This window comes from Coloeus monedula, assembly GCF_965178545.1.
Source record: "Coloeus monedula genome assembly, chromosome: 7".
Lineage (NCBI taxonomy): Eukaryota > Metazoa > Chordata > Aves > Passeriformes > Corvidae > Coloeus > Coloeus monedula.
Window position 1 is genome coordinate 18155929 of NC_138787.1, and position 14982 is coordinate 18170910.

Sequence of the window (14982 nt, forward strand, 5' to 3'; positions counted from 1 at the left end):
TGACACAAAAATAGGAATTGACTGAATAAGATCACTAGTTGTGTGCTACAGAGCTCCAAGACATTTCTGAATAAGTTTTAGCTGAGGCAGACAAACTTTAAGATCTCTAATGAGTCCTTTCATTCCCAGCCTAATCATTCTAACTAATTTACAACTTTCTTCCAAGCGTCCTGGCAAAAGGATCCCACTCGTGAACCACACAGACATTGAATTGAGTAAAAAAGGCATTTAGAAAGATCAGAAATAAACTTTCAGTGTTTTATTTTTTTGAAACAGATACAATATTTTTCCAAGGTCACTTTACAGTAAGTGGCATACCGGCTATTAAAGTGGAAATGCTCATACAGACATTTCAGATTAAATGTGCACAGTGTATTCTACAACACAAAAACTGTATTTAACATTCTTTCTTGCTCCAGAATGATTTGGCAGCTTCAAAGAGCTAACACACATTTCCATTCTCAAAATCAATTTATTGAACAATGATAAACCCAAAACTGCAACATGATCCACACCAAGCACCATGCTTATCTCAGCAAGGACCTCTTGGAAGATCGGGCTGCAGCTGTAGAGCTGTCTTTCTCATGACCCTCAAAGTACTGCTGCTCTATTCGCCGACAGAATGCTGTGAGATTACTGTAGTTCTTCACTTTTTCAGAGAGTTCATCAGTGATTAGCTGAGTAGTAAGGATTGTGAACAGATGTCCAAACACCAGAGCATCTAATTCAGTTGGTCTGTAAAAGCAAACAGAAAAAAAGATGGGTATTTTGGAAGGCAAGTCCTGATCAAGAAAAACCCTGCTGTTCAGAGTAACCTGTAGATAGCCATGCAGTCTAAGAACTAGCATGAAATCAAGCAACACTAAACCAAATGCATGAAATCTGTGTATTGGGTATATTAAGAACCCTGCTTGTTCTCAGTATGGCATTTTCCTAGCTTTAGGGAGCCTGGAAATGTAGAAATAACATCTCTTAGATCAGACAGAGTTATTGATCTAGTTTCAAACCATACTCCACGTTTTAGTCCTGTAACAAGGGCAAATGCTTATCAGGTGTTTTGGGGCTCTTCTTTTTCTTCTGCAGATGTCTATTAAAAAAACCCAACTATTATCTCACAAGGGAAAAAAAAAGAAGAGTGGAAGCTTAAGACTCTCATTCGTTTTTTTGTGCTCTGCAACAGCTGGAAACTATTCAACCAACAAGGAAGGGAATTCCATGATGGCAGCAGCTGGAAACATCTGTTTTCTGAAAGGGGACTACACAGAAGAAAACAGATATTTTGGGAATGTTTTCAGTCCTACCTTATTTTAGGTATGACCCTGCTGAATTGTCACCTTGGACCTTTAAGTAGTCCATGTATGTAAGTAGTCCACGTGCAAATTTTTTTTTTTTCAAATATATTAATAACTTCAGAGTCCCCCTTTACTAGTGTTCAAGGTATGCAGCATGAAGCTTTCCTAACTGGTAAAATTTTTTGCCTTTTTATTTGTGGATCACTAAGCACTCTCCAGTGGAGATACGGACCCCTGCATAACAAACTTTAATCTGTCAGCAACAGGCTGCTTTTCTTATTTAACTCCCAAAGACTCCCAGAAGTCAAAGACTGAAAAATAATGGACTAAAACCACATACTTAGCAATATTTCACAGAGCTAAAAAGTTTAAAGGTTGAAACTGTACCAAAAAAAGCCTGGTTAACAACCAACCAACATAAAATCCCCAAGTTAGAATTCTTTAGAAATACAGAAAGGAAATTTAAGAGATACTATGCTTAATAATCACAGGAGAAGATGCAATTTAAAATCATCTTCTATAAGGCATATTTCTGTGTCCTCTGAATTAACACTACCCAACTAGTCTCAACTTGGGATGCATTAAGGGGCAAAGACACAATGCAGAAAAGTAACCAAATGCTGCCATTTGAAGACATCTCCCTGTCCAAATGTAGTAAACTGAAATCCAGACCTGAGCATTTCTACACTGATCTATGCACAGGAGACAAGAGAGAGCTAATGTGAGGTTATTTAAGTCTGTAACATTTCAAAAATATTGAATTATTGGAGAGAAAAAAAATGTTAAAGAGCACATTGCAATTGAAAGAAACTGGTGAGAGCAGAGGACATTCCATGGAGGTCAGATCATTTCCTTTTTCTCTTCTGGCAATGTGAATCTTGGTTTTAACTTTGCATCTAGCTCTTTGTGGACCAGCTAGCTTCTCCCCCAGTTCCTAGAACTCACAGGCACCCTCATGCTAATTCAGCTCATTCAGAACTGCTCCTGCTGTTAAGACAAGCTGTCCTGATCAGGTTGGCATGACACACATTCACTCCTCTAGTAGAGAATGTTAGCCAAGAAATTCAAGTAAAGCTCTAAGAGTATCACTTTTAATAAGAAACTAACTGTATAAAAATGTACATTTGTAGCCTACATAAGTTGTGGTAGAATCTGTAGAGAAGATAAGCAAGAGCAAAACTAAATCATAAATGCAACAAACTTACAGAAGCTTTCCCTTTAAAATCTTTAAATTTCATGTTTAGATTCCAGTCACACATTTGTATTTTTGCAACTAATCACACTGCATTAAAATAAAACAGGAGTTTTATATATACACATTTGTATGTATGTGGGTATATATCTATTTCTCATATTGCTGGATGCAGTATTTCAATGAAGAGTAACTTACTGCTTATTGAAGAAATATGGTTGTGTTCCTAATCTCTGGGAGAGAGCATGACAGCACTGATCTACATCTTCAAGCACCTATCAAAACACACAAGAAAGAAAGATCCATTTTGTCAGGAAAAAACACCATTGCAAGAAATAACCTCCTTCTTCTATTTGCACCGACAGTGGGAACAAGGAATATAACATGCTGGAATATCAAAAGCTGTTAAAGTCAGTCAAACCTACACAGTGGGCAGGTAGCTAAGTGTTACTTAATCTAACATTTGATGTAAGGCAATTCTGATTAAGTGCTTCCCATAACATTTATAACTAAGCTTAATGAAAGGTGCTGACTTAAACCTCACAAGCTGTCACAATCCCACAGAGTGCCTATTAGCATCATACAGGAAGCAGGGCACAGAACTTACAACCTATTTTCAGGACTACGGCCTAAACTAACACTGACAGAGTTGTTCACTCATAGCAAAACAGCCTTCCTCCCACCCCATCAGGTTGCACATAATTTTAAGATTTATTGCTGCCAAAGGCAAATACCTCAGTCCGGATAATGTTTTAAGAACAGAACATACATTTTACTACATCTGTTTCAGGAACGTGCTACTCTCCAAAGCCTATTACAAAAGAAAGGAAAGGAAAAGGAAAGGAAAAGGAAAGGAAAAGGAAAGGAAAAGGAAAACAGGGCAAAGAAATCAGGTTCACTTTTCATACTGACCTGTTCAAGTGTCTTTCCAGCCCATCCAATGGCTTTCATCTTTCGCCTAACCTCCCACTGCTTCTGATAGGACAAAATGCGGTTAAGAGGCCACGGATAAGGAGAGCCGTACCTTGGGTGAGTAATCTTTGTTTAAAAACAGAAAGGTACTGTGTTATAACACAAGAAAACACAGATATCTCTTGAACAAAACAGCTAATATTTAAACATTCCTCTCAGAAAGGGAGCCACAGAAGAGAAAGGCAGTTGTGTGTATGCTGTAACTATTTGCACAGAATCCGTAATTTGCAGCATAACTGTTGAAAGCTATTATTTCAGAAACATATACAAAGCCTGTATCTATTCTGCAGCCAGCTCCCTCCAGTAACACAGCTTCCCTAAAATGTGTATGCAAGTGAAATTAAAGTGAAAAGACTTTATCATTAATGGTATAAACCCCCATGTTTCATTTATGAGTAGGGACTTGCAGTTGTGAGCAAAAGTGTTTTCTCATTAAATTTTAATTAAGATAAATGCTGTGGAACCACTCACCTCCTCTACTGTAACATCATCACACCACTGAAGATAGAGCTAGGAAAAGAAAGAACACTTACTAAAACTTCCTAATAAAGGAGAATACAGAGACAATCATTTTTCACTGCAGAATTTTCTTTTCTAAATTAGATTAAAATTTCCATTTCATTTCTTCTCTTAGACCTTTGACGTACAAAAGAAATTAAAACTGGAAGGCAAAAGCCCAGTTGCTAGTCCTTACTTCACCAGCACCAAAACTATGCTGAGACTAAAAGCCTGCTCCTCTTGCCCACACCACACCCAACTCAAGGCAGAGGTGACCAGCCCTCAGCTCCTCAGTCACCTGCATCTTCCCAGTGCTTCCAACACTGCTCCCATGCTGGGACTGCACTACCTGAACTGGCCAGACACGCACCAGAGGGTCCCAGCCTCCCATCACACACAGCGTGCACATGGGGACAGTGACAGCGGGGTGCCTGGCCAGCCAGGGGGTGGGGTAGGACCCCAGGAACCACCAGCATTTTCTGGTCAGTTACTTCTACAGCTGTGTGACACACTTCAGATAGGTGAGGGGAATCACACATGGCTACAGGAACACGTCAGCAAGCAATCCACAGTGTAAGAGAATTTATGCCTGTCTCCTTTCACCTCAAAAGTTGACAACCTAATCTAAGAACAGCAGTATTTCCACTATGGGGAAAAATCCTAAAGCTTTCTTGCCTACAGCCACTTATGTAAGTGCATGGAACTCCTCAAACTAGGGTTTGCTGTACCTCTGCTGTCAGGAGCATATTATTGACCAATTCCATGTAGGCTTTCATCTCAGCTTTTTGGACTTCATCCAGTCCATCACTAAGAGAATGGCCCTAATGGGGAAAAAAAAAAAGACACACATAAGAACAGATATTGGAATATTCAGCAACATATGACCCAAGGACCCTTAAAGTCAATGAGCTTTGGCTCAGATCCTAATCTCTTACATAGTTCAGTAACAAATTACATACTCAATTTTTACATACAGTATCCTTTAGGATTAAAACCAAATCATCATCATGTAACTAATCTAATCTGTAAGAAATCTAAGATAATCTACAAGAAATTTAATAGCAGTTATGGATGAACACACTTTAAGCTCACAGCCTCCTGGTTAGTGTATCTCTATGGCAAGAAGTAAACACAAATTTACATCTGTGATACAGATTCAACTTCTCAGTGAAAACATGGCATTTTTTAAAACAGAGGGGAAGGCTGGGGGAGTGGGAGAATATAGGCAAATTTGAATGGTATCTGACACTTCAGGATTTAAAACAGTCAGTTCTGGGTTTAAGACCTCTGAGACCCAGAGACAAAGCATCTAGAAAAACAGTCTCAGAAATTGGCACTGGTATGCAGCTATCCCGCACAGAATTTACTTGCAGAATTAGAGGAAATGACAAAGAGAAACATTTTCACCTCACAAACTGCTGTTCGTATAAAACTATACCTTTCTTTTAAAACAGCACTATATTCCTGTGGATGCTAAAAAGCAGGAGCAGAGGAATTTTCCAGCTGCTGAAGCATTTTGTGAAGTTTTCCTTTCTCATGCTTTAGCTGAGAAATAGTGAAAGACGATTTTGTAAACTAACTCTCTATCTTGCACCTGCACGGTCTTGTTTTGGTTCACTGAAGAAAATATTTTGAAATAGGCATCGTAGCATTCAGTCAATCACTCTGGGAGGTGTATGGTCAAGCAGCCAATAATGTCATTTCTCTATTGTGAACCAAGTTATATAAACGAGGTGACAATTAATGAAATAATCCCCTTTTATCCTGGAATTCCGTGTCATGATTTTCACCATCCCTGGAGACAACAGCAACATATTCCTACACTGTTTTAACAAATTCAGTAACATTCCAGAAAAGCACACTAAATCAGCACAATGCTAAGCAGGATTAACACTCACTAATTAATGAAAACAATGTACTATTACCTTGGCTTTTACAAACTGGACTATGGGCCCAAGTTCAGATACTACTTGATTTCCCACATGAATAAAGGGTACTTTGCCTGTAAAAGGAGAAGTGTATTGTAGTAACAAGACAGAGGGTGGTGGGGAGAGAGAAGGGAACAAATGCAAACCTTCTCTGAATTATCATAAATCAATATAAAGAAAAGAAACGAGGTAAGTGAGTAAAAGTGAGTAAAAATAGTAAAGGACTCCAGGAGTAAGGGCAAAAAGAATACAAGTAATTCTGCCTACATTTAAAATTGAAGCAGTATCATTTTCCCTCTTGTGCTCTTCGTTTTTAGAAGAAGAAGGAAGTGTTCAGACCTAAATTACAACATTAGATGCCAGCAAGTGTGGACATGCGGTGTGAGTGGCAGAGAAGCCATACCACGTAACTATCACCAGTCTTAGTCCTGCACCTGCAAGATGCTCCTGTGTGCCTGGATTCAGCATTTCAAAGTTCTATTTACTAACAAATAATTCATATACCTGCATATTTTGCTGGGTTTTAATATAGCCTCATTTCACCGCTTTAAGAAAAAATATCAGTAGCAGCACTAGAACCCATATAGTTGGCAGACATATACTGACAGGCACTTCCATATGGCCACCAGGTAATCAGTAAATATGGACCTCCTCACACAACAGAAATCTGGGACAGAGTGAGAGGATCGCCGGACTTCTGCACCCTGCACTCTGTAATTCTTTCTGATTTTTAGGCAAGCTTTGCAGCTGGCGTCTGGGCATTTTTAAGCAGTCACCTCCAACAAAAACAGGCTGTGTACCCTTCTAATACTTAACTTTTTGGTGGTTGGTTTGGATTTTTTTCCAGGCAGTCTCATGGATCTGATTTAAAATCACCTGTCACCCTTAATAGTGACTGCACCCTTTGGTCTCCTATATCAACATCCTGGCAATCAACTCCCATACAGGGTAGCAAAAGAGAACCTTTCTCTGGTATTGTTTCACTCCAGTAATAGGAAAATATAACAGCATTTCCTGGGATATTCCCTGGCTGCAGAATAAAGCCACTTTTGGACACATGTCTTTCTGCTTTAGGACATTTGAGAGGTTTCCACCAGGCACTGAACTGTCTGAACACTTTATACAGTACTGTTACACATTGTGCCAATGTTCCTTTGCATTTCATTGCTTTGATTGTTTGCAGAGGAGAAACTGCACTGGAGAGGAGGGGGAAAGGCAACCCACACACAGCAGCACTGCCCGACTGTTATCAGCAAGACAAGGCATAGTTGCCATGGTATCAAAATGGAGGTATAACGCAGTAATCTAAATGAAGGCCACACTTACCAGATGGGGACATGTACTCGGCATTTGCCCTGCAAATCACCCGGATTGGCAGATTGCACATTTGCAAAAAGGCCTGGAAACAAAGAGTTGCATTTGAAAAGCATTAATACACCAGTGGCAAACAAATGTGGTGTTCTCAATACATTTGACTGTGTTAGCTAGTTCCTAGCACACACTTAGGAAGTATAGTTCCTTGCATACTGTTTTTAGGAAGAAAGAAGCGTAAGCAAAAGAAAAACAAAGGGATTTTAACTTCATTAGACAACTGTTTATCATTCAGTCACTGACTGGAATTCTTCTAATGCAGTTTCATCTATTTTTACTGTTTTTTTCAAGATGGGCAAAGAAGCAGTCAGTATCTTTCAGACACAATTAGTGCTGTGGCTGTACAAAATCAAGTGACATTTTGCCCCTTTTGAAAACCACAGTACTCATTTCTTCTGGCTAAAGCTGGCTACTCAAGTTCATGTTGTGTAACATGGCAAACACATATGGCACCTTCCCGTATTACAATTACAACAGCTGCCAGAAGTTTTGCTTCATGATACAGTCAGAGCACAAATCTGGTTTGGGACAAAGTATTATTTTTAATTTATGGGATTCATGGAGAGCATAAGTGATCAATTTACTGTTTCCTTCTATCTCTGTGCTTCGATTCAAAGCACTCTCAGTAGGCTAACAATTTCTGTCAGCACCTGCCACTACCACAAAATCCATAGGCTGTTTCTGTTGAAATACCAAAATGTCAAGAGAAGTATTTGCAGTTTGGACAGAACATGGCAAATAAGGAATCTCTTAATCTCTAGAGACTCTCACAGCTCAGCAAAGTCCTATCATTCATTTTGTCTCTGCAATTAGACAGATCACAACTCCAGACTCCAAAATTAATCTATTGCCTATTTAAACAACATGACTTGAGGTAAAAAAAGCCTACAGCAACAAGGCTCCCACCATGAAGAAAAATGCTGTTGTAACACAGCACTTTCTACACAAACCTCCTCCTTGCTCTTCAGATTGCAGGATCTGGAAGTGAACTGCACTCTCACATCTTTAGCTGCTCAGACTCTAATCACAAACCTAAACCTTGACCTTAAGATTTGCTCATCTCTGCACCAAATGAGACCTTAAGTCATGAACTAACACTATCATCAGCCCTGTTCCTAACTTTGTGGCTTCATCAAGGAAACAAAAATAACCTCAACAGCTCCTCTCCTCTCACCTGTGCTCTTCAAGGCTTATTTCCAAACTCTAACCCATCCAGGGAAAAAAAGCCAAAAACTTTGGTCCTTTTCCCACCAAAGTGAAGAACTGCATAGTCCATTACGATACTTGGCTCCTGCATGTTTAGATGACCTGACTCGAATCCCAATCTCAATTTAAAGACAGAAACTATGGTCACAAACTGCTACACAAGACACTCATTACAGCTGACAAGAGCCCACCTCAGAACTGTGAAGGCTCTACAAAATATATCAGAAATGTGGATTTCTACATCTTTTGACTTCCTCAGCGCAACTAACTTAAAGCTCTGCTAGGAAGCCAATACACATACGTACAGAGACATAGACAGCTATATAAGGAGAGGGTAGTAGTCATGGTCAACATAAGTCAAATACTTCAGGTCCTGCACTATCTAGCAATAAATTGGTCTCCAGAGTGTTTCATCCCAAATAGAACCTCTATTACTGCTTAAGGATGCAGCCATCACACAAAATACAAAGCACTGGCCGTGTTTGACAGCATATCACTTACCAAGTCTGTGCTCCCATCAGAATACATCAAAAATTGGGGATCTTGCTATCTTGGCACCACAAACTCCATGCAAACAGTAAGAATACCCAAGGGACTAATTCTTCATTAATGTAAGTAATTTAGGCATTGTTCTGTCTCAGTCCTAGATCTGTTCCTTTGCCTGCTGGCCCTGCAGGACCTGGCAATGTCCATGCTGCTCCAGCTGCTGTTATATGTATCATGTTTTCTGCCCAAACTGGGGCTTTATATGTAACTTCTTTGGAAACAGTTAAGAGACAAGAACGCAGACTTTGGTTTAGATCACATACATGCTCCTATGCCACTGCTGGACACCAAAAATATATACCAACTCAACTGGTACACAGACCTCATTCTTCTGAAAGCTCTACCAGCAGCTAACACCATATTCTCAACAGTACTGTGCTGCAGTGGAACAAATGGCACCAAACAACAGGTCCAAAGAATTTCATCACTGGTCTAGGCTTACTGAATTAATTTCTTTCACAGTAAGGCATTAAATTAACTCTGCAATTCTGCAGAGATGAATTTTGTAACTGCCATGTACTATTCAGACTGCAAGTCTAGAAGAAAAAGAAAGTCTGAATTGCACTGGAGTTAGGGCAACACATGAATAAGTGAAAAGCTACAAGTGCAGAGACACATTTAAGGAAAATGAGGTGAATCAGAGAACTATTTTTACTTTTTCGTATCAGCGTATCAAAAATAGGACATGCTTGCACAGAATACTTAGGTTACACAAGTTGCTTCAGATTATTGCCTACTGTATACTGCACTGTACACAGGCTCCTATGTAGCACAAGGTTTCTACAAAAAATAGTCTGTGCCTCTGAAAATCTTTTCAGTTTAAAGAGTTTACACTAGTTTTCATCACATCTGACCTTTCTTTCTCCCCTTCTGCTCAATAAACATCCACAGAGCAAGGAATATCAACTCTTATTACCTGGAAGGGAAATTTCACCTCAGTCTCTGGCCTAGTACAAAGGGACCTTGAGAATATGCTGACATTTTGTAATTTCAAAAATGCAAATACACTGGGTCCATGTGCCTTTTTGAACTTTGTAAAGAAAAGAGAAGAGATAAGGATGAACTAGATTTGAGCTCTATTGTGGAAATAAATATTAATGACATAAAAATGTTTGCTACACTTCATAATAAGAGCACAGATTCTAGTAATGTTAGAAATCATTCACTCTACCCTCAGTTAAAAAAACCAAAAAGAAAAAAAAAATTAGTAAGACCCTAAAGTAAACACCAAACCAAAAACCTGAGAAAACTTCCTCAGAATAGTCATCTTCAGTCCTGATGAATGCTTCATTAAATGGGAGACTAACTGAAGAATGATAGGCTTAAAACCCATCCAGTTCTGCATTTAGCACATCAGTCTTCCTGCGAGGCTCTGAAACAGTGACCACTGACTACTGGAGCTGCCCCTTTAGCACCTATACAAGGCTTCTTCCAGCAACCCCCTTCAGCATCCCCATGCCAAGACCTGTTCCACTTCAGTCTTTGTCTATATTTAGGATTGGCTTTAAGATGAGTGATGAAATAAACCTAAATATGTAATACAGTATGTAATATTAATAGTATAACCTAATATAAAGTACAATCAACCTAAGAAAAGAATTTTTTAAAAAACCCTGCTATTACATCTTTTAAAAGATAGAAGCCCAGGGAACAAAAAGACCAGTATGTCTGTCTATTATGAGCTGTAACTTGTATCCACAGCATGACCTGTTCAATTTTAAGTGCTCCTTACACAACGTTCTGCAGCAAAATGAAGGAAAGGTCCACAATATAAGACAAATTTAATCCTTATTGGATCTACACTGCTTAACTAATCATTAACTAGAGAAGTAGGTCAGTATCTACTTCTTGCTTCAGCTTAAACTAATAGTCCACTGGACACCCTTCAAGTCAACTAAAAAACTCATGTGAATCAGTAACTAAGAAGACAGTACTATCCCAAACTAGGAGGGCTCAGCCTAAGAAATAAGCCCTGCAATTTGCATTAGTATGAGTACTTACATTCTTTCATTGATGTAACTGACATGCTTTGGAAATTATTAGCATTAACAACAGAGGTGGTTTTGACTTTTCAAGTGAATGCATTCCATATTTATGGAAATTATGGTTTCTTTTAGAAAAAAACATGGACAAGGATCATGACCAATGCATTCCTATAAATATCCACTGCCAGAAAATCTCAACATTTTTTCTGATGCACTCAACTAGATATGCTAGACATTAGAAAAGAAGTGATGTTAGACCTTAAGTGGCATGAACTATTACAAAAATAGTTGAAATTGCAACAGATCAAAGAAATCCTAGAGAGAGAATATAGGACAAAGCAGCAATTTCTCTGAGTCTTTATCTCATTACATGCTTTAGCCCAGTGATCAAGGGAGGATTTGTTCCCTTTTTGACCACTCATGCAGAATGTCAAGAACCAGCACATTTGGTGTGCAGATGGTATCAGACCACCATGGCTTCCAACTCTGATAAAAGATGCCATGGGACACTGATTACTTCAGCTCAGAACATCTTGTTTCCCTTCTCACATACACAGTTTGAGCAGGCAAGTTACCCCTGCTTTTCTTGTGAGAGAAATATTTTCCTGTGAGCAAATGGGAGTGTGCTCAGCTCCTCTAAGTGCTTTTGGGCAAGAGATGGAAGGCTGAAACCACCCCAGTGCAGTTTTGCTGAGATTTATGAAGATATCAACACCCCTTCAAAGACACAGCATCAAAAGCTGAGCAGTCTGAGAGATCAAGGGCCCAGGCTTATTCTAGTACATCAGAGATTATTGTTAACATCATAAATTTGGCTGATCAACTTAAAAAAGGACTGAAAGGGGCCAACTGAATTCCAATAACACACAAGCTAGTTAATGACACCCTTGTGAAAATTCACCTAAAAATGGCAAGCAAGGCACTAACAGCAAAACTAGAAACAAGACATTTAACTAAGCACAGCCTGTTCTACCTTGTAAAGATGCCTGTAATTCCAAATAACAGCATTTAATTTCCAGCTCTCTTCTCCTCTGGAAAAAAAAAAAAAAAGTGTATTACCAAAGAACTAAGAGGCTGACTACTATAGGCCTCAGCCTGGATCCTCCTCAACCAGGATTCTCACCCAATAATACTACAGCAGCAGCAATTCTTCAGAAGAGGAGAAAAAAATTAGCTCTCATGTCTGTAGCAAAACTAATACACATTTCTTCATCTAAAATTTTCTGGTCCAAAGTAACTGTAAAGATGTTCACTGAAAAAGTTTACTGATCCATTGAAAACGACTCTTCCAAACAGACTCCGAGCAGGGTAACAGAACTGAATTCCTGCTGGAAAGGGTAAATTGGGGGGGTCAGGTTTTATGCTTAACACCTATTCAAAGAGTTAACTTTGAGAGGAGCAATTAACACTCTTACTTACCCTTGCCCATATTACAGAAGATCACAAGGTGACTGCCCAGCAAACTTACACAAATAAAGGAAACTTCCTTAGACCACAAATATATAGAACTCACTACAACTGAAGGACATCAAACTAACATTCTCAGGCTTTTAAAAGCAATGAATAATTTCATGGCTTATACTAGTTAATGCAGCATAAAACAAGAATAATTAAATTCAGATAGGAAATAACTGAGTTTATTCCCCTGGTATGAGCAAGAGTGCCTCCTTTATCCATATATTCTACTGATTATTTGCATTATGGTAATTTTAAAAACTGGGGTCATATTTCTTGTGCAGTATTGACACTGGTCAATGGCTGAGGCAGATGTCAGGAAAACTGTCCAGCTTAGCAGCTTATGGTTAATATGTCTGCTACAAACACATATGTACAGTTATTTCTGGAACAAAGTGTGTCCTTTCTTTGGATGAGTTTAATGTAAGAAACAGATAAAGGCATTAAAAAATAAAAATTTGGTTTAATAGGATCTGTCAGCTTCTCTCCTACACATGCTCTCTGCCTCTTTCCTGCAGGCTAACAGTCTCCTCTCTCACACTCTTCCAGCCTCTCTACCTGTCACATTACCTGGCACCCAAAAAGGGAAGGAAGAAATGTGAAAAATACACTTTTAGCAATGATACCTCCCTTTTTCCAGACTGAAACCATTGAGTCTACAGTGCTGCTACTGCCCCTGTGCACCCGGTTTTTAATGGGAGACTTTGATGTAGACAGAGATGGAGGTTTCTGCATATCCATGAGGAGAAAAGGATAAGAGGGAGGCAAAGAGATGCAACCAGACTAATTATTTATGTCCTTCCCTACCATCCCAATATTTACTGTTACAGAGTAGGGAAGAAAGAGTTGTGGACAACAAATTGAAGAAAAGTATGGAGAAGCCTCTCAGTGCCTTTCCTGCCCCATTGCACACTGATCCACAAAGGACTATGGTTTGTATTGCACTGCCTTCTGCTCACAGAGAACAGCATGAGCCACTCTGTTTTAAAAGTCAGGTGGAAGAGGGAAGTTTGTGGTTTTGCTGTGAGAGAACAAAGTACTGGTACTATGTGAACAGGGCTGATAGGAAGCTTTGAGGTGACACTTGTTACAAAATTAATCAAATATCTTATGCCTATCATTCATTTCAGTCATGGCAGGTGACACCTCCTGCCAGAATTATGGAGTATATTTACAACAGCATTGCTTAAAGGACACAATCCATGTAAGGCTTGCTTTTTCTTATAGCCCATCCAATTTAAAATTCAAAATGTAAGTAGGATGTTGGATTTCAATTATGTAAAAAAGTAATCAGAACAATGACTTTTGTGCTGATTTGGCACAGTTCAAAAGCCCAGGGCTCAGAAACCACAGCCAGGCACAGGACAACTCACCCCACCCCTCCCTTCCTGCTCCCTCCCCTCCCTCCTCTTCTCACACGTGACTGACATTCTCATCTCCGCTGCTGCTGCTGCCACCCTCAGAACAATGCAAGAAAGGGGTGCCACTATGTGTCTTCCTGGGATGACAAGTATGGAAAGTGACTGTGCATGAAATACAATAGGAAGGCATAGGAGCAGGGAGGGAGGAGTTTTGTATTTATTCCTAGAGGTAATTGGTTTAGGTGTGATTTTTACTCTTGCTCTCCCTTCCTCTTTGCCCTGCCCAGCTAAGGAAGGGCTGTTTGGACACCATCAGCTGGACACACGACACGTATCAGGCAGCAAATCACCCTGTCAGAGCTCCATCACAATGCTCTCCCCTTCCCCTACAGTTCCCTCCCAGAAAAACACATATGAGCAAACACATACACTCATTAAAAATGAGTTACAACTTGAAGTAAATCACATCCAGATTGCAGTTTCTGAGATCAGAGGCAAGAATGAAATTACTTATGCCAAGACTCAAATAGTTCACAATTTATGTCCCCACATGAGGAACACTATTTTCAGATGGCACAGACCAGGCTTCATTTGAAGAAGATATATTCATGATTAGTTTTTAATAAAGAACGAGCCATTCCAAGCCATCTCTTATTCAGCAGCACTTCTAAAGGCACTCACACAATACTGTTAGGAGGAAGAGTGAAATGCGTTTTCTGTTTTCATTTTCATGTTATTTCATGAGCATACAATGGACAGCATGTGATGACAACTGAAGAGTTACCCTCTACTTTATTGCAGGAACACATTTTAAAATTAAAACCCATGAACAAATCTACAGAATAATTCAGTTTTCATATCAAACAGCTGCAGTCCCTTTAACTGAAATAGTGTGTCTAAGGTTATAAATGAAAACTGTTCGGTATCATTGCTTGAGTGACAGATTAAATTCCTAATCCAGTTATGGTAATGGCCACATGTGTAGTTTAACATAAATTAAGATCTTAATTATATTTGTGACTATTTTAAACAAAATAACAAATTCCTCTGTACCTGTGAATGTAATTTATAGCAAAGCCACGTTCATTCTCCAAAACAATCTATTTTATACTGCATCATGGCACTGCTCTAATGATATAATGTAATTCTTGTTGTAGAATGTGGAAAGAGTGGATT

The 14982-nt window shown here is 39.1% G+C and overlaps 1 protein-coding gene across 2 annotated transcripts in view; it reads right to left on the bottom strand.

The window, feature by feature from the left end:
* Positions 1 to 244: 244 nt before the first annotated feature.
* Positions 245 to 14982, bottom strand: part of MTX2 (metaxin 2) — a 33958-nt gene continuing 19220 nt past the window's right edge. For both annotated transcript variants that reach the window (XM_082284625.1, XM_082284624.1), the window contains 7 exons: positions 7209 to 7281; positions 5880 to 5956; positions 4683 to 4775; positions 3928 to 3966; positions 3397 to 3522; positions 2683 to 2759; positions 245 to 735 (listed from right to left, as the gene is read on the bottom strand). In XM_082284625.1, coding sequence (XP_082140751.1) covers positions 528 to 735; positions 2683 to 2759; positions 3397 to 3522; positions 3928 to 3966; positions 4683 to 4775; positions 5880 to 5956; positions 7209 to 7281 — 693 coding nt within the window. In that variant the 3' untranslated portion in view covers positions 245 to 527. The remainder of the gene's footprint in view (positions 736 to 2682; positions 2760 to 3396; positions 3523 to 3927; positions 3967 to 4682; positions 4776 to 5879; positions 5957 to 7208; positions 7282 to 14982) is intronic.